Source organism: Lycorma delicatula, chromosome 2 (assembly GCF_047948215.1).
Source record: "Lycorma delicatula isolate Av1 chromosome 2, ASM4794821v1, whole genome shotgun sequence".
Lineage (NCBI taxonomy): Eukaryota > Metazoa > Arthropoda > Insecta > Hemiptera > Fulgoridae > Lycorma > Lycorma delicatula.
In genome coordinates, this window is record NC_134456.1 from 17805971 (window position 1) to 17826887 (window position 20917).

Genomic DNA, 20917 nt, shown 5'->3' on the forward strand with positions numbered 1-20917 from the left:
AAAATCATTACCTTCTGTTAAAGACTGTCACCTATGTTCCATACGGGTGTGAATTTGTATGTTTATGATTTTTAATTGACTGCCTCAGAACCCATCACGAACATGTTTTGCAGTAATTGAAGTTATTAGGGATAATAAAATGGACAGTAACAATACGTGTAGTACAGATTTCAGGAATTTCCATAATTTTTATTACATCTATCCTTGCAAATAAAATCATTAATGCAATTTTGCAAAACGTCAGTTGAAACTTCACAAGTCTTCTGCTACGATGAAAACCAGTGACACTTGCTGTACCTGATTTAAATTTGCACAGTTAATATACTGTTTACCGTGCTTATTTAACTTCTATTCTGATCAGTACACAATATTGCATTATATAAACCGCTTCAGGAATTTGTTGATGTAATATATTCGCAGATAAAAAAAGGAACTGTCTTAGCATTTGCCTAAGTAGATCAAGGGAAACTGGTAAAACCTTGATCAAAGTAGCATCACAGAGTACACAATCATAAGATAAAAAATAGATTTGATAAAATTTTATATTAATTATTTGAAATTAGACACTTGAAATATGTTAAGACAATATATTAAGATATTAAGCGTAAAAAATAATTAAGGTGTTAATGTAGTTTATCTGAGCTCATATTCACATACATCTTGAATGGGATAAAGAAAATTCAAGGATTTTAATTTTTTAGGTTTAACCATTTATCAGTAGAGTAATGTTACTTTAATAAAAGAAAATTTTTTGATTTTAAAATCGGCGTGAAGATTTTTTTAAATAGTTGGATTATTTCTTAAAGGTGGCAAAAGAAGCATAATAAAAGTCCTTTCTAATAAGCCAAAGTATTGTGATGAGGTACACAAAAACAGTTTTGTTATTTTATCTGGTATGATAGAGGTGGATATTGTTATTTTTTAGAAATGAGTGACTTCTTTTTAGCAAATATTACACGTTCATAAATATTAGCGTTGATAAAATGACTTTAAATTAATAGCTGTGTTGAATTATATAAATGTGCACGATTGATTTTAGGTGATCAAGGTCCAGTTGGTCCTTCAGGAATACCAGGACTTACAATTAAAGGAGAAAAAGGACTTCCTGGAAACCCCGGAAAACATGGTCGACCTGGAGTTATTGGAGCAGCTGGAGAAAAAGGTACTTTTATTGATTTTATTATTATGTTGTATAAATTATGATAAATTAATAACAAAGTTCTAAATAGTTTTTTTTTTTATTTGACTATAACATGAATATAATTTTGTTTTCTTGTCATCAGTCATTTGACTAGTTTGAAGCACATCTCTATTTCTTTCTATCTGCTCCAGTTTTTGTAATTTCTATATGGTATTTGTTTAAACCTACATCCTCAGTTATTCATTTCATATATTCTAATGCTTATCTCCAGTTTCTATCTTCTAAACTTAAGTCAGTTACTAAATTCACTGACCCTGCAGCTGTAATAAGAAACTGTACTTTTTTCCGTATTAAGAATTTTCCACAACTTCTTTTTTATTTACCTGTTTATCTGAAAAACATTTAATTTTAAATGTGATCAATGAGCCTAATTTTGAATATCCTTTGTTGGGTATGTTTGTTAAATAATGAAACTACCTCTTAGAAAATGCTATAAAAAGTAATTATGACCTTTTTGGCAGAGACCTTGTATGTGTCTGAACTTGTATGACAGACATTAACACTCAAGAACATTTAGTTAATTGTGAGTCATCATTTAGCGAAGTTGTGCACCAGAATAATGCTAGATTATAAGTTGAACAATATGTCAATTGAAAGTGTTATTAAAATTAAACTAAACACCAGTGTTTGAAAATATTCCAAATGGAATGTTTTTAAATACTATCGGGGAAAAGTATGCACATCTTGAGGTTATGTGTTTGAGAGCACAAAAAATTCAATGAAGAACATCAGAAAATGGAAAATGATGAACGCCCTGGATGACCTTCCACTTCATTATTGTTTTAATAAAAAATTAGCCAGATTGTTTGAGAAGACCATCAACTTAGTATCTGAAATGATAACTAAAGCCAAATACATAAAAAAAGACACTGCATGGACAATTTTGCATAGGACCTTAACATTGAAAAAGTTTGCATCAAGATGGTGTCTAAGGTTCTTATACCAAAGCAAAAAGAACTGCTCTGACATGTTGCAGAAATTTGATGCCAACTCAACGTTTTTCAAAAGTCATCAGTTGTGATGAATCCTGGATCTTCCAGTATGATCTTGAGATGAAATAACAGTCAGTATACTAGAAAACACCATCGTCATCAAGAATGAAAATAGTTTGTCAAAGCAAATCCAAATTCCTGTCATTGTGCTTTATATGCCACATAAATAATTTTGGAAGTATATTTTTCAGAAACCATTCAGCAAACCGGCATTTTTATAAGGATGTTTTGACAAAGCTGAGAGAAAGAATAAAAAAAAGACTAGGAGTGTAGAAAAATAGTTTCATCTTACTCAGGACAATGGGCCCACTCATACAGCACATTTTGTGTAGCATTTTTTAGCCAACAAAAATATTACTACAATGGAACATCCTTCTTATTCATCAGATTTTACACCTTGTAACTTTTTCTTTTCCTTAAAGAGAAATTTGTGCTTAAAGGAACACATTCTGAATCAGTTGATGCAGTAAAAAATGAAACGCAGAGGTGTTAAAACAGCTGACAGAAACTGATCTGCTTCAACAAGTGGAAAACAAGACTACATCAACATCTTAAGTATGGATGAGGACTACTTTGAAGGGGACAAGCACTAAAACATTTATATAAATTGTATTTGTCTTTTTCTTTAATAGATGCATCTCCTACAACTTTACTTTTCAAAAGCCTAAATTTTTGCATATTGCTTCTCTGGCTTTCCTGTAGTATATGTTTCAGTATGTTAAAGGGTTACACTCCAAACTTTCTTTCTAATATCTTAAATACTTTTTAAAAACTTTCTTTCTAATTCCGTAATCTATTTCTGATATTATTAAATTCCTTCAAAAAGACTCATTAGTTTTTTTTATGCGCATCTTGTATTTTTATTTTCTTCCTTATATCATTTATTCTCCAACATAATAATTTCAGTGAATAAATTAATATAATCATTAAATCTTAACATTTATTTTTCTGTATGGCTTATTACTGTGGCTCAAGTCTTTTTTTACAAATTTTTATTGCTTTCTAAATATGTAATTTAAAAATCAAAAAGAATAATTTTAAGATATTAAATGCTACTGTGCAATTAAAAAATATATATACTGGAGTAGATGGTATATTTATATATAGAGAGAGGGGTAAGATGTTTTAATATTTGCAATTTATCTCAAAAGAATACTGTGGATCATTCAGAGTTGATTTTTTTTTTTTGGATGAGCTGATGAAAGATCAGTTGAACTAATACAGTGTATTCTCAGGGAAATTCAGGCTATCAAACTTCACAAAAGTGTTATGATGTGTGTCAGTGACCGACTGAATGACCTCATCTAATGTTTGCATCCTTGAATGACCAATGAATGTCTAGTCCTTGAATGACCTCATCAAAGATTGGTGATCGAAGACTCACTTTAAATCATAAACTAGCAACTAATTACAGACCAATCTCCTTAGTTTCTAATTTCTACTAAAATTTTTGAAAAAATGTTGCAAAGCAGAATTATTAACTCCTGGATAAATATAGTATATCTTTTAGTTTGCAATTTGGCTTTAGCAGAAGTGCAGGAACTACACTTCTGATTATGCAGTTGCAAAAGTAGTAAAATAGTTATTGAAAATTTAGATGGTAAAAAGTTTGTTATTGCTGTGTTTATTGATTAGCTAATGCCTTTGCACAGTCAATCATTCGCTTTTACTTTAAAAATTCATAAAATTGGAAAAGAGGAGTTATTCTGGAAATGATAAAAATTTATTTAAAAAATAGACAATATGTAGGAGAAAAAAAATTATTCACTGACCCTATTACAATGAACATTAGACTACCACAGAGTAATATGGTGGGATCACTGTTATAAATGTCATTTATATAAATGATATTTTTAGTGTAAACTGTGATCATGATTCCATAATTATTTCCTATGCAGATAACAAAAGTTTTATACTCATCTAACTACTGGAATAATGTAAATTATAACTTGCAACATTTCTTAAATTGTATAAAAATTTGGTAATAAATAAAATACTTGAAGATTAGTTTTGTTTTGTAAATTGGTAGTAGATAATTCTCACATCATTATTATTATTATTTGCAGCCATATCAACTCGTTATGGATATAGCCTTTTTTGGTTACTCCTGCTAATCACTCTCTCTGACAAACTTCACCTCCAGTCTCCTCCATGCCTTTCTGTCGAGCCTTCTGCTTCCAGTTGATTCTTGCAGTCTCTTTGATATCTTTATCCCATCAATCTGCAGTTCTTCCTCTTGGCCGAGTCAGATATTTCGGAGACCAGTCCACCACCAAAGCTATCCAATGACCATCCTCTCTCCTTGCAACATACCCTGACCACTACCACTTTAAATGCTTTATATACTCCAGCACTTTTGTTATTTTTGTAATAGTATAATCTACAATCTTCAATGTAGTTATTGTTCATTATAATTTATAATACTATATCTAATACTGACTGCTATCTTTCTATCTAGTCTAGTCAGTCCCAGCATACTTCATTTCATTCCTCATTGTGCTGATCTTAATTTTCTCTTTATTTCATTGCTTAACAGCAATTTATTTCATTGCATTGTTTAACAGCAATTTATTTCATTGCATTGTTTAACAGCAGTAATAAGTACTACCAGCAGGATACATTAATGATGAAATACTTGTTTCTTTTGAGTCACAGGCATTCTGGACTTGAAAACCAATTAGTTACATCCAAATGCTATCCATACCAGTTTTATACATTGTAAGACTTCTGGAGGTAATGAGTTATTCATATTGATGAGTTGTAAATAGGTATATTCTTCAACACTTGCCAATTCACTTTCTTCCACTGTAGTTCTTTCATGTTTTACCCATTTATTACACATCATCTTTGTTTTTGAAGAACTAATCTGGAAACCAACCTCTTCACAAACTGCAGCAATATTATTCACAAGCATTTCTAGTACCGCTGTAAATATCTTTGGGAATATTGAATCACCTTGTTTCACCTCTCTTTCAGTTTTAAACTCATAAGTATTTTTTCCACCATTAACGAGTGCTAATAACTTTGTAGATATTGTTCAGTATTTCAGTGTAGTCGGTGTTTATTCTCAAAATTAGTAAGGCTGTCATAATTGCTGAATGATTGTCAGAGTTGAATACTATACCAAAATCTGCAAATGCTGTGCTAAAAGGTATACAGTACTGTTCCGTTTTACTCATTTCACGAAGTACCTGCCTACTCTTTTCGTTGCATTTCATCCAGTACTCCATTTATTTGATTATTAATGGCTTTCCAGTACTCCATTTATTTGATTATTAATGGCTTTCTTGAAGACTTTGTACACAACTGGAAGAAGACATATTGGGCAGTAATTTTTTTTATATCTTCATGCTACCTTTCTTGTGTAAGAAAATTATTAATGATTTGTTCTATTGGCTTGAAATAAATTCATTCTTAAGCCGTTGAGTAAAGATTTGGGCTAGATAGATATCAGTTATAATACATTTTAATACATCTACCATCAGTTCATTATGCCCTGCTGTTTTGACGTTCTTCATATCTTAACTTTGTAACTTATATGTAACTTTTTATATATGTATGTACATTATCTTTTATGTATTTTTAATCTGATTTAATTAGTAAAGTAGTAAAAAGTATTAATAATAAAATAAACTACATACTTTTCTCACTCCTTTATTTGAAAGCATTTCTTTTTACTAACTGGTTTAATAGAATAGAATATTATTAATTTTCAAGATTTAAGTGTCTATTTAATATCATAATTATTATGTTATAAGTATATAATATTAAGTAATAATAATGTAATATTAGATCCATAATTATGTTCTCAAAATAAATGCTCAGTACCTGAAGTATTAAAAAAGAATTTTAAGGAAGATCTGTTGCTAATGGAAATTAATTTTAGGTAATGATTATAATTAATTAAAATATTAAAAAAAAGTTTCTTCCAATAAAATAATTGTTTCATATGTCCAAAAATTAATGAAAAATTCTTTTGTATGTCAAAAAAACATATAAAATTTGTTTTTTTAATAGTGTAATATGAGTAGATATATTCACAGGAACAAGGCTGCTTGTATTTGCATTTATAAACTAACTACAATACTGTGGTGTTTATTGATATGCAAAAGGCGTACAACGCAGTTTGGAAGAGAGGAATCCTAAATAAACTGCATGAATGGGGTATACAAGGAAATCTCCTTGCATTTACCAGGGGTTTCCTCAGCAGTCTGTCCTTTTGAGTTCAAGTTGGAATGACGATATCCAAAAGTTTCACAGTAGAAACAGAATACCACAGGGAGGTGTCCTAAGCGTTACCTTATTTGCCATAGACATAAATAGTATAACAAACTGCATGTGAAAATCCATTGTGTATTCTTTATTTCTTGATGATTTTTCAATTTACGTAATGTCTAGAACTTTAGCTACTAGTAACCTGTTTACAATCGTGGTGTAAAATGACTGGATTCATGTTATCTCCGGAAAAAACAAAATTCATTTGTTTTTCATGCTTGAGGGAATATACTAGCCCTCAAGTGTTTATAGATGGTGAGCTAGTTGAAGGATGTACTTGGGTTAGATTTTTAGGAATGTGGTTTGACCAACAACTAACCTGGGTAACGCATTTAAAGGAGTTGAAAGTAAAATGTTTAAAAACGTTGGACATGCTGAGAGTTTTTCTAATACTTGATAGTGAGCTGATTGAGCATGCATGTTTTCTTTTACCAAGCTCTAGTCCATTCCCGCTTCGACTACGACTGTGTGGCTTATTTGTCTGTTCATTAAGGTGCTTTTCGTTCAAGCCCTCTGGCAAGTTTATTGGTGGAAATTGGTGAGCAGCCCTTTTTGAATAGACAGAATCAAATGATCTGCACTTAGGTAGTTCTCATTATAGCGCAACAAAATCATCCAACATTTGATGCGGTGTTCTCTAACCAGCATCTGATTCGATACCACGAATAGCTGAGAGATCTCCCCCAGGCATCAGAGCTTACCTTTTCTCAGCACTAAATATACAATTACCTTCAGTCCTTACTGTTGCTCAATGTTATTACCCTCCCCCTTGGCAGCCTTATCTTATTAATTACTGCTTTGATCTTTGTCAGTATAATAAAAAGAACACAAATCCAGTTATCTTAAAAAAACAAATTTTATAATATTATAAATAGCATGAATTCTGATGTTACTTACAGTTTATACAAATGACTCCAGAAACATTAATTCAGTTGCTTGTGGTTTTGTGCAACAGAACATACGTATTTGACCTTCCCACAATCACCAGTATTTTTGTTGAGTGGCAAAGTGAATGGGATAGTACTGTAACAATAAACTTCATCCAATTAAGAACACTATTTCTCTGCAGAGCTCCTCATGTAGAAATAACTGTTGAGAGGTTATTTTCTGCCATTTATGAATAGGGCACACTAGGCTAGCTCATGGATATCTGATGACACAAATAGATGCACACCTTTGTGCTCGCTTTGACTGCCAACTAACAGTGTACCACGTCCTTGTGGATTGTATCTGTTACACAGCATTGCATATGAATTTAAACTAGGAGCTAACATGCGAACTATTCTAGTGAATAATGAAACAATTTTTTTGCAATAAAGTTATCTTACGTTTTACAGTTTCTTGAGGTCGTCCATTTATATTCAAATATTTTAATTACTAAATTTATTAATATTTGAATATTCAAATAATTTAATATTTGAATTTGTTGTGTTTCAGCTATTTATCCCATTTGCCACAAAGCAGATAGTAATCTTATTATCTTAAATGAGATGTGTAGTGTGATATATCTTTGTGTTTTTATTTCGATTTAAGGTTACAGGTTTTTTTTCATTTTAAGATGTATCTTTATATTCCTGGGTTTTATATTTTAATTAAGTTTTAATTTTGAATTTTTAATGTTTAGTGTTTTACAACAAATACATCATGTCCGGGCAATGATAGCACAAAAGCATTTTTCACCCTGGAAAAAATTCCACACTTTCCATATAACCTATGGCATGATAGTACTTAAATTTTGTATATATTTAAGGTAAGTATCAGATCTAAATTTTAAATTGACTTAAGGTGCATTAAATCAATTGGTTTAAATTGATTTTTTAAGGTACAGGTTTGTATTAATCTCAATCAATTTATAGTTAAATTTTTGTACAGGTGAAAGAGGATTTGTGGGACTTCCTGGAAAACCTGGAACACCTGGCCCATCAGGAATTATTGGACAACCCGGTGAAAAAGGAGATAGAGGTTATCCAGGTCCTCCTGGACCACCAGGTTTTGATGGACAACCAGGATTACCTGGTAAAGATGGTCCAATCGGACCTGCCGGATTACCAGGAGATGCAGGTCTCCCAGGATTACAAGGAATGCAAGGATCTGATGGATTACCCGGTATATAATTTTATAATCTAATAAAATTTTGTGAATATAATTACGAATATTTATCTTGATAACATATTATAGTACTCAGCTGTACACCAGAAATTCATTTTTTCAAATAAATAGACATTTTATTCTGATTTTTTTTTTTGTCTTCAGTCATTTGACTGGTTTGATGCAGCTCTCCAAGATTTCCTATCTAGTGCTAGTCGTTTCATTTCAGTATACCCTGTACATCCTACATCCGTAACAATTTGTTTTACATATTCCAAACGTGGCCTGCCTACAGAATTTTTTCCTTCTACCTGTCCTTCCAATATTAAAGCGACTATTCCAGGATGCCTTAGTATGTGGCCTATAAGTCTGTCTCTTCTTTTAACTATATTTTCCCAAATGCTACTTTCTTCATCTATTTGTCGCAATACCTCTTCATTTGTCACTTTATCCACCCATCTGATTTTTAACAATCTCCTATAGCACCACATTTCAAAAGCTTCTAATCTTTTCTTCTCAGATATTCCGATTTTCCAAGTTTCACTTCCATATAAAGCGACACTCCAAACATATACTTTCAAAAATTTTTTTCCTGACATTTAAATTAATTTTTGATGTAAACAAATTATATTTCTTACTGAAGGCTCGTTTTGCTTGTGCTATTCGGCATTTTATATCGCTCCTGCTTTGTCCATCTTTAGTAATTCTACTTCCCAAATAACAAAATTCTTCTACCTCCATAATCTTTTCTCCTCCTATTTTCACATTCAGTGGTCCTCTTTGTTATTTCTACTTTATTCTGATAAGGTCATTGTACAGATCACATCAGGAATATTTATATATACAAATAAAAAACAGATTAAAGAAAGAACTGATTTATCTGAATAGATCAATTAAAACCATGTTAAAATCTTGATCAGAGCAACATCACAGAATACACTTTTAATTGTAAGATAAAAATATAGATGTAATTAAGGTCCATATTAATTATTTAAAATATTATTTATAATCTTTATTTATCCAAATAATATAAAGGAAAATAAATACATGAACTTGTAATTATTTTTTTATATTAAATATAAAAAATAACTACAAAATAATTCACAACTCAGAAGGTGATAATTTAAAGTATTTGAGCTTTCTTTATTAACACACTGAATTGGATGCAGAAAATTTTGAAGTTTTTATAGTTTTTAGTTAACATTATTCAAATATTCTTTGACAGAGTAAAACTACTTTGTAAAATAAAATGTGTTTTAAAATTGTATTTTAAGTAAATCAATTAGAAGATCGGTTCAATAAAAAATTTAACTTCATAAATTAACTTTGTCAGTCTGAGTGTTTAGTCAAAGTGTTTTTTTTTTTCAAAGTAATACCTATGTATCTGTTCACTGATCGGAAGTAATTTTTTGATAAATTTTTTACCACTTCCATCAATTGAAAAGTTTACTTGAAAAATTTCCTATAAGTATACAGTCATACTGGTTGTATTCATAAATTGAATGTAATACTTATTTGTTTATGTATTCATATTGTTCTGTAACGTTTGTTAATTTATAGGCGAGCATAAAAATCTCTACCCATTAAGTATTTAAGATTTTTATAATTATATATTAATTAAACACTGCATATAATTTTTTTTTGTGTAGGCCCGCCTGGTCAATCTGGATTCCCAGGCTTGAAAGGAGACAGAGGATTCCCGGGACCTCAAGGACCCCAAGGTATTAGCGGATTAATTGGTGAGAAAGGAGATTCTGGACGAGATGGTACTCCAGGTTCAGATGGTGTTTTTGGACCTAAAGGTGAAAAAGGTGAACCTGGGCTGCAACCACCAGTTGGGCCTAAAGGAGATAAAGGAGAAAAAGGTATAAGAACTTACTATTTGATCAGTATACATTTTTGTACAAAGATAAATTAAAATAAAGGTTTGACAGTTTGGTTTGACACCATTGTTTTATTGCTATAATTGATTACTGTATGAAGTCCTGCTGGCAGCACTTGTGTGGGATAGTGTGGATTTAGAGATATGAGCAATTTCGTTCACATTCAGAAATATTTCCTTAAGATTAATTATTAATACAGTAGCCCAAAATGTAGCTGTACATGAAAATAAATGTACGTCTATTATCTACTGACTAGAAATTACTAGTTAACCTGGATAATTACACAAATCTGTAAGAAAGTTGAATAATATAATTGCATTACTTTTCAGTTTGGATAAAATGACAAGGTGCACGTCTATTAAATAATAAGATTGGGCTTCTAACTCTTAGAGAATTGTTGTGAGCTCTTTGGCAGAGATCTTGGACTTGTATGAATCTGCACACTGAACATCACCACTCTTGACCATTCATTTAATTATTATTGATTAGTGGATTTTGTTTTTTGTTGTAATTCTAAATACTGCTAAATTTAAAAACTGAACAACAATTTGAAATTTTTATTAGAACTGAATAAAACACCAACAGAATGTTTACAATTGCTTATTGAGTTTTACAGAGAAGACTGCATGTCTCATGCACGTCTTTTATTGGCACACAAGATTCAATGAAGGACTTCAGAACGTGGAAAATGATGATCGCTATAGATGATATTCTACTTCAAGAACCAAAAAAAATGTAGAAAAACTAGTCAGATTGTCTAAGAAGACCACCAACACAGGGTCCAACTGTTAGCTGAAGCTGTGAAATTGACAAAGACGCTGCATGGAAAACTTTATGTGAGGATCTTAACATAAAAGATTTTCTTGGCAAGATAGTTCCTAAGGTTCTTACACCAAAGTAAAAAAACACCAAGGAAATCTGTACTGATATGTAGAAGTAACATAATGTTGACACCAACTTTTTTCAGAATATCAGTTGTGACAAAGCCTCAATTTTCTAGTACAATCCTAAGATGAAGTGACAGTCAATACATTAAAACATCATGATCACCGAGAATCAAAAAAAGCTTGTCAAAGAATATCCAAATTCAGATCCATGATCATTGTGTTTTTCCATGTCAAGGACATAAATTTTGAAGACTTGGTTCCAGGAGGCAGAACAGTGGACTGGCATTATTATAAGGAATTTTTGATAAAGCTGATAATATTTAAGTCAGAAAAAATGACCAGAACTGTGAAAAATGGTTTCATTATTCATCATGACTTTCTGTGAAGCATTTTTTTGCTGACAAACACATTACTGTACTGAAGATCAGTCATCTGATAACGTAGATTTTGATAATTTTTTAGATAATGTAGATTTTCATACTACAAGATAAGATTTTTTATCTGTAATACAAGATTTGGCGCCATGTGATTTTTTCTTTTTCTTAAAGTGAAATTTGTAAAGGAACACATTTTGAGTTTGTTGATGCAGTAAAAAAGAAAAATGGCTGTTGTGTTAAAACAGGTGATAGACACTGATGGGCTCCACATTTTCTACCAGTAGTAAACAAGACTGCATCAGTATATATGTATCATTGAGGATTTAAAGTAGGCAAGCATTAGAATTTTTAATGAACATAAATAGAGGTGAATTATTGTATCAACCTCATTATTTAATACAGACACCTTATACATGCAAATATAGTCATATCTTGTTCCTCGTCGATATATATCTGTATAAGTCTTTTCATTGTAATGAAATTTAAAACTGCTCTCTAATATTTTTGTTGCTTTACTTTATTAAAAAATACCATCAAAAATATGTGAACAGATGATATTCTAAAATTAACATAAAACTTAACCACAAAAAAAATCCTACATTTTAATCAACCCTCATAGAAATAAAAGTAAACCCTCAAAGCAACCCATGTAAAAAAAGTGAATAAAATAATTGTTTGGAAAGGATCAGAAGAAAAAACTATTATTTCTGGTGGTAAGTTTTACTTGTTAAAAATATACAGGAATAATCTTTTAACAGGTATTCAGATATTTTGTTTCACTGCATGTACCAATGTTTCGCATATAGATAGTAAAGAAAGAGTTTGTTGCTGCCTTACTTATGAAAATACATTTTCCATTTATTTTTAAACATGCAGATTCACTATTTAAAGCATAATTTATTGATGTCATATATAACACGTATTAATTTTTACTGGCACCAAATTTGTTTTTCTCTTTAAAACAAAAAAAATCTTTTGACTCATATAATATATTTATGATTATTTGTACAAATTTATACACTGTTTTTATTAATAATTTTTCATTAGTAGTATTTTTAGGAAACATAATATAATAGGGTCTCACTAATCCAAATTAATGTTGAGTGAATGGTCCTTGAGTTATTAGAAATTTAAAAAATAAACTTATTCATTTCCTTATGTTACAAAATGGGGAGTTAATTAACATAAAACATAAAATAGTAAGTTGTGTTAAATTACATAGTAAATTAGATTCTATTTTTAAATAGATCATTTCGATATATTTTTATTCCTTTTTTGAAAAAATACTATTAATTTGTATGTATTCTTAACCATTTTGATTTTTTCAGGTTTTCAGCTATGTAATATCAGTTTTACAATTCTTAGACTAATCGTAAGATAGCCTTTTATCTGTCTTCCTGTACACTGATTTTACCATTCATAGTCAGATAAAAAAATTATGCTAAAGTAATGTAGTAGCTTTTTAGTTAAACAAATTATGTTGTAGTCATACAAGGGTGTTTAAGAATTAATATTTGTTTCAAATCCACCAGCACAAATACTGCTTCTAGGTCAAATAATGAAGTAAATATATCATTCCACTTGTGTCAAATATTAATTTACCAGCTTCTGTGTGAGTTTTCAGTCCAAAGAAATAAACTTTAAAATTAGTTCAAATTTTTAGTTTATATCCAAGAAAAGATGCATTCCATAATTTAATTTTATGGCAAAAAAAAAAATAAATTAAATAATAATAAAACCTCACAAAATTCTTGAAACATGAGAACAAAAATTCCAGACCACTGAACATTCAGGTATCATGGATACAGGAATTTAAGTCATTGATGTAAAATAATCAGTAATGGTTGGGTATCCAAACCTGATGAGGCAGATGTTGAATGATATGAGGCACACCACATCATCATTGAACAATAATGTTTTTTATAGGTGTTATTCTTATTTAATTTTGGAGCAAGTAATGACTACCATTACTAATTGTTCCAAGTAAACTCTTAAGGATCTTCCGCAGGCATTAAAAAAAACAAGCATCATTTAGACTTTCATGCAGAACCAACACAACAATATCCTCTTCCATGTCACAGAAACTACTGCCTGTCTTAAAATTATACTGTTAGGAAACCATAACTTTTCCACCATATATTCTTATTCTCATTTACTCAAAAGGTTTTAGGAACATCTCAGAGGAATGTATTTTGTTGACAGTAAGGAAGTGAAAGAAATATTAAAAGTATTTGTACTCAAATTGGTCAGAAATTTCTTCAGAGAAATTTGTTTAACTCATTTACTTCTGAAACAAATACTTTTCTAATCTTAATGATTTTGAAATGTGATGAAAGATATTTAATATCAAATATTTGTTGTAAATATAAATTGGACATTATAATTTGAATGTCCCTTGTATATTAACATGTTTACTGCTGTGCATTTAGTAGCACAAGTATATATATCACCTAAGCTGAAAGTTTTTGGAGAAAATAAAAATATTAAAAATGAACATAAAACATATATATATATATATATATATATATATATATATATGTGTGTGTATGTGTATGTTCATGATTGTGATGTACAATGCATCAGATTATACTGAAGTTTCCAAGTATATGGAAAAAATCTCATTGTTACAATTAAACTGTAACATTAAAATAGATAATGTTAAGTACCAATACAAAATAAATCATTTATATTGAAAACATTTTTTGAAAGTTAATCAGTATAGTATATCAATTTTTTTATTAACCTTAAATCACAGGATTATATCTAATATAAAATTAATGCTTTTAAAGAAATATACATTGTTAAAACTAACAGTTCTCATTTAGAGCACCTGCAAATAAAGCAAAGAATTTTTCAAAAGTTGCTGATCACCTCATCATTACATACAAGGTCTGTAAATAAAGTAATGAGACTGGTTTATAAAAATGTCTTATTTACAATCCAATTATACATGGACTCTACCACCTTCAAAATAGTTCCCTTGGGAAGCCACACAATGCTTCAAACAATTTTTCTACTCTTCATAGCAGTGGTAGAACTCAGAAACCAGAATATCCTAAACATGGGCAGTTACATTTTCTTTATGTTTTCTACTGTTCCAAAATGGTGTCCTTTGAAGTGTTTTTTTAAAGTCTAGAACAAGAAAAAGCCGCAGGGATTCAAGTCAGGTGAATAAGATGGTTGAGAAACTACAGGAATGTTTTTCATTGCCAAAAACTCATTAATTGAGAGTGCTGTGTGGACAAAAGGTGCGTTGTCATGATTTAGCATCCAGTTGTCTTTGATGGCTGGTCTCACATGGCAACTCTTTTCCGCAGTCTTTTTTAAGAATTTCTCGGTAAACATATTGATTTTACAGTCTGTCCTGTAGGCAAAATCTCCTTATGGACAATGCCATTACTATCAAAGAAACAAATTAGATGTGCTCATTTAATTTGATTAGCTCATTTTTGATTTTTTGGGATGTGGTGCGTTTGAAGTGTGCCACTCCTTGCTTGTGTTTGTTTTGTTTCTGGGTTGTGCTCAAAATGCAAGATTCATCACCAGTAATAACTTTTTTTTTAGAAAATCAGTATCAGTTTCAATTCGCCCTAGAAGATTATGGCACACTTCCACCCTGTTGTTTTTCTGTTCAACAGAAGGTTTTTTGGGACCAATTTTGCACAAACTTTTTTCATGTCCAATTCGTTTGCCAAAATTTGATGGACCATGTGGTATGGTTCAGATTTAATTGTTCTGCAATCATTCTGACAGTTAATCACCTGTCATACCATATCAAGCCTCTCATTCGTTCAATGTTGTCATCACTTTTTGATGTTAACGGTCTGCCAGAGCATGGATCATCCACAACTGATCCAGGCCATCTGAAAATGCTTTAAACCACCTAAAAACTTGAGATCGTAACAGAACATCATCCCCATACACCCTTTTCAATTTTGAAATAGTTTCAGTAGCATTCTCATCAAGTTTAACATAAAACTTGATTGCACAACGTTGCTCATAATTAGTATCACTCATTTTTGTAACGCACAACTAAAACTAGTTTCACGAAAAGTTTATTTACATCTCACATGGCAACAATAGAATGAAAATACTAATACCTAATATAAATCAGCTGTTCATATAACCATATGTTAACTAGTAACTTTACAATGTTGTCACTTTGGCTGCCAAAAAAAAACTACTCTCATTACTTTATTTACAGACCTTGTACAATAATAAATATAGAAAATAATTAAGAAATAAATAGCAATAAACTTGAATATTTCAAATATAAATACATTTATAAATATAAAAATCACTCTTATAAATGAACAAATCAACCTTTAAAAAAGTATGTTGAAAATTGGTTTACCTGTCTTGATAGTGCTGACTTAATTGTAATCAATTTTAATTAACTCAATCATGGCAACTGTCAGTTTTAATTACCTGAGTGTTTTATAATGCTTTATTTAAAGAGCTGATGATGAATCAGTGGGTTCAGAAATTACTTAATGATTTACATTATGCTTTCTATTAATGTAGTAAGTATTATTTGTGTTTGCTATTAGTTTTTATATTGGTTTTTATTGGTAATATATGTAATAGTTATTGAAAATTATTATATTATATATAATATTAATTTATTATTATAATATTAATTGATTTTTAAGAAAATTAATTAAATAATTAATAATGAATGATTTTAAATAATTAATTATAAGTAAATATACAGAGGGGGTCCAAAAAAATATACTCACTGTTTGCTAGTCCATATCTCATGACAAATTTGAGTTATGACAATTCTTGGCACTGAGAGAGTGTTATGGTATGTGTTTAAAGTGACCCAGCAGCTTCTATACAACGCCCATGGCGCCAAACTGCACACTGAACTACGGCTGAAGTCAGAGTTGTCAAATCCGGACACCAAGGTGAGTACTCAACAGCACCTTTTCGACCCACCCACCAACTGGGTTTAGTTTTATCGAGGTACAACCTGACATCTCAATGGTAGTGACTTAGGACTCCGTCTTGTTGCATGTAAAATAGTTCATCACCATACAGGTTTTGGATGGCAGGCAGAATCCGTGTCTGAATCATATCATGATGCGCCTCACCATTTACGGTAAACATAAAGAAGAAGGACCATTCAAACCACGCATTGGTAGACCACACCACACAGCACCCCACAGCAGATTCACTGCTCTGTCCTCATGAGCGTGATGATTTACAGGAGCCCAGTAGACACAATTGTGACGATTCACAGAACCGTTAAGTTTGAATTGCGTCTCATCAGTCACACAAACTTCACTGCAAATTCCTCATCCTTGCCACCCATGTGCTGAAACCATTCACAATACTCCAGCCTTCAATCTGGGTCGTCCTCATCATGGGTAGCAGTCTTGGAATGTACTTTCTCCACTTTGCACTCTTCAGAATACACTTGAACGGTTCACCCAACTTTCGCACGCTCCCTTGTTCACTGATTTTTGCGATGATCTGGTGAAATGTTGACACTGCAACACTGGATACCGGACTTGTAGCTGTTTGTGATCAGCCACATCTTCCTTGTCATGAATGCAGGCAATTATTCAACATGTTGGTGGCGGTGTTCCAAACTCTCTCTGCCACTGCCGTTGTACCTCATGAATGTACCTCCAGTACCACTTCAGTACAGCCTTGCGCTCAATAAACGATAAGCGAACCTCAGCCATTGCTGCTACTTGACTGTCTTTTGCTGCACTAGCTAGTATGACTGACTCATTCCACCACCAACCACCCACGCATGTGTGATATAAATTGGCAGCATCGCCTTCCACAACAAATTTAATACCTTACATGACACTCCCATATTAGATTAGTGAGTGCAAGTCTTTTTGTTTAGATATTATTTAATTACAATTGTGAATATATTTTTTTGAACCTCTCTGTATTTAATATTATAATTATTATATTAATAAGATACAAGCAATTATTAATTTATTCTTTCATTATTAATATTTTTAAAATTAACTTATATTATGATTATATTTAAAGTAAGGTCCATTTTGAAGTAAAAACAAAATTAAAAAAATATGAACAAACTTTATTACACGTGTATAAAAGCCAGATTTATTTACTACTTTTCTTCATAGTTGCCTTCAACTTCCTACACATTTTGTAGAGTGTTCCACTAGTTTCTACATTCTCTCTTCAAAACATTTTGTTGCCAGTGGCTTAAACCAGCAGTAATGTTTTTCAATTCATTTCCATTGTCAAAACTTGTGATCTAAGCCACTGTTTAATGTGAAGAAAAAGAAAATCGGCAGGAGCTAAGTCAGGGGTGTAGGATGGACGATGGAAGATTTTCCTATATATTTTTATCAACTGCCTCAGAGTCTAATTTGTCACATGTAACTAGGCATTATCAAACAAAATCAAAATCCCACCGTATAGCATCCCTGCCATTTTTTTTTAATACGTACCAGTATTCCTAGTAGTTCCACAATCACTAAATTCAACGAACAGGATATCTTTTTACTCCAACAAAGTAGCCATAAGCTTATATACTGAATGTTCTTGTTTGAACTTCTTTGTGTAGGAAATAATGTATAGCGTCATCACATTGCTTGCTGTTTTATTTCAACCTTCGAATAAGAAATTCAAGTTCCATCTCTGGTAACCATGTGATCAAGCAATTCATTATCTTCACTTTTATAATGCCACAAAACTTCTTGCGCTGCAGCAAGACATTTTCCGCACATGCATGCATGCATGTGGGGGTGTGTGTGTGTGTGTGTGTGTGTGTGTGTGTGTGTCAGTTAACATCTTTGGCACTCATCAAGCACAAGTCTTTTTATTACCCAGTTTTTCTCTCAAATCTTCATTTATCAAAGATTATGAAACATCAGGAAATGTCAAAGATAATTGTGTGAAACATTGAAGCCACCCATGGTTTTGTAGAATATTTTCAATCAAATCATCCGTTATCACTGACAGTCAACCTCTATTACACTTCGTTAACATTAGTTTGCACTTCTCAAAATGAATGATACCACTGTGTTACTTTTTCATTACTCTTAATACTCAGAACTCACCAATTTGCTTGTAAATTTTAATCGTAAAATTAATTTTTGCCATAAAAAATTGGATTACTCCTTGTACTTAACATTTGGTGGGATCAAAAATTGTAATACTCCTTATAAATGGAAGAATTGTAATTACTAACCTTATGGTAGCCCCGAGAAGGGCTATTGTCATTGATTGGCTTTGATGGTTCATAATTCATTACCTTGTGGTGGCCCTGAAAAGGGCCGTTTTTGGTGTTAACTGTGAGTAGAGCTGTTGGGTCCAGAAGCTGGTCTCCAGCAAAGTCGGGGAGTTGTGGCTCAACCATGTGTTCTTTGGTGGTTGGGTTTCAATTAACCACACATCTCAGGAATGGTCGAACTGAGAATGTACAAGACTACACTTCATTTACACTCATACATATCATCCTCATTCATCCTCTGAAGTATTATCTGAACAGTAGTTACCGGAGGCTAAACAGGAAAAGAAAGAAGAAGAAGAAGGAAGTCCCGGCCAGGGAACTTCTGTCTTCTTCTATCTTCTTATTCTTCCCCAGGTGGTGGTTGACATGAATTGAAAATTCACTCTTGTGCATGCTCTTTTATTGGAACCTGAGAGTGGTGGGCTGCAGCGCTACTATGGTGGGAGAACTGCATGGTAGGAGTGATGCTTGTATCAGTGTGTATGTATACTGTGCACCAGCTCAAATCATTGCTACCGTGTTCACCTGCCGATATTAAATTAGGCATATTGGTAACAATATTTACAACAAACAACAAAATGACTAAACTATTGTTGCTTACAGCTGACTATTGATTGAAATAAATTAGCTATGCATGTGTCATCTGTTTACATCACATATATAGCCAGCAAATTCAAAATGGACCTTATTTTAAAAACACTTTGTATAATACAGTAAACCTTACTTCTGGTTGTGAAAATATTACTTTTTATTTTTGTTTCTATTGATAACAGTCCCATTAATAATTTAGTTGTGTAAGTAAGCCTAGATATGTAAATAACCCAATATGTCCAAAAAAGTTAAGAAAAATACAATATTCACCAAATAAACCAAATCTGTTACTTTCAGCTTTGTTTTTAATTTATTATTTAAGAATTATTATTTATTTTTTAAAAAAAAACCTTTTTTTAATGTAATTAAAAAAATATTATTAATGACACAGTTTAGTAAAATATAGTATGACACAGTTTTAATCTTTATTTGATTTAATAGGTTTTCCAGGAAGGTCTGGTGTGCCTGGTCGTCCCGGTAAGGATGGTCCTCCTGGATTATATGGTCTTAAAGGAGATAGAGGTACACCTGGTACTAATTGTCTTGCTGGAGAACCTGGTCCACCGGGTATGAAAGGAGAAAGAGGAAATGAAGGATTACCGGGTTTACGGGTATGTTATATGAGATGTCTATTCAGGACCAGTATCATATTTAATCATAGTACACTTACATAGCCACTTACATGGGCAGGCAGTCAACTGACAGCAGAGTTTAATGATACCTTTTGTAGGGTGTAAGGAGGGGGGTGGGGTCCCTACTTTAAATTCAAAATAGCAGCTTCCAACTTGACCCCATTTCCGAGTAAACTTCATTTAAAGATTTTTAAGAAGCTTATTTGTATATCATCAGATACATCATTTAAAAGGGAATTGAAAAATAATGTTCATGTAAAAAACTCCAGACTACGGTAACCCTAAAAAATAATCTCCATATAGTATGTTTTACATCTAATTTTAAAAAGTGGCGTACAGTATACCAAATGTAGAGGTCTCATACCTCAAAGTAGATCATTTTGAGGTAGGGGCATTTGCCAAATTCTTTTTTCATGTTTCATTATTTAGCAGTTATTTAAGTGGTACTACAGCTCACTTTTGAAACTAGGAGTGAACTATATTAAATGGATGCAACTTTGGTTAGGGAGTTGTCATAGTCTAAAGTTTTTTTACATCAAGTTTTTTTTTCAATGCTTTTTTTTCAGTGATTTATTTCAATTAGAATAACTTATCATGTCTATTTAAAATTTCTGAGTTGCTCCCCTTGGATGCTTGGTATGTTATTGACTCACAACAAACAATAGATTGTTTCAAGGTAGTAGCATTTGCTAAATTTCATTTTCCTATCATAAAATATTGAAGAGTTATTTGAGGGTTCCCACACATGAAAAATGAATTTCTT

At 31.5% G+C, this 20917-nt stretch overlaps 1 protein-coding gene across 2 annotated transcripts in view; it reads left to right on the top strand.

Annotated features, from left to right (window-relative positions):
* The window catches only part of LOC142320509 (uncharacterized), a 238609-nt gene that overhangs the window by 195030 nt on the left and 22662 nt on the right, over positions 1-20917 (top strand). For both annotated transcript variants that reach the window (XM_075358372.1, XM_075358373.1), the window contains exons 25-28: positions 1040-1162; positions 8341-8574; positions 10206-10421; positions 19964-20133. In XM_075358372.1, the coding sequence (XP_075214487.1) occupies positions 1040-1162; positions 8341-8574; positions 10206-10421; positions 19964-20133 (743 nt within the window). The remainder of the gene's footprint in view (positions 1-1039; positions 1163-8340; positions 8575-10205; positions 10422-19963; positions 20134-20917) is intronic.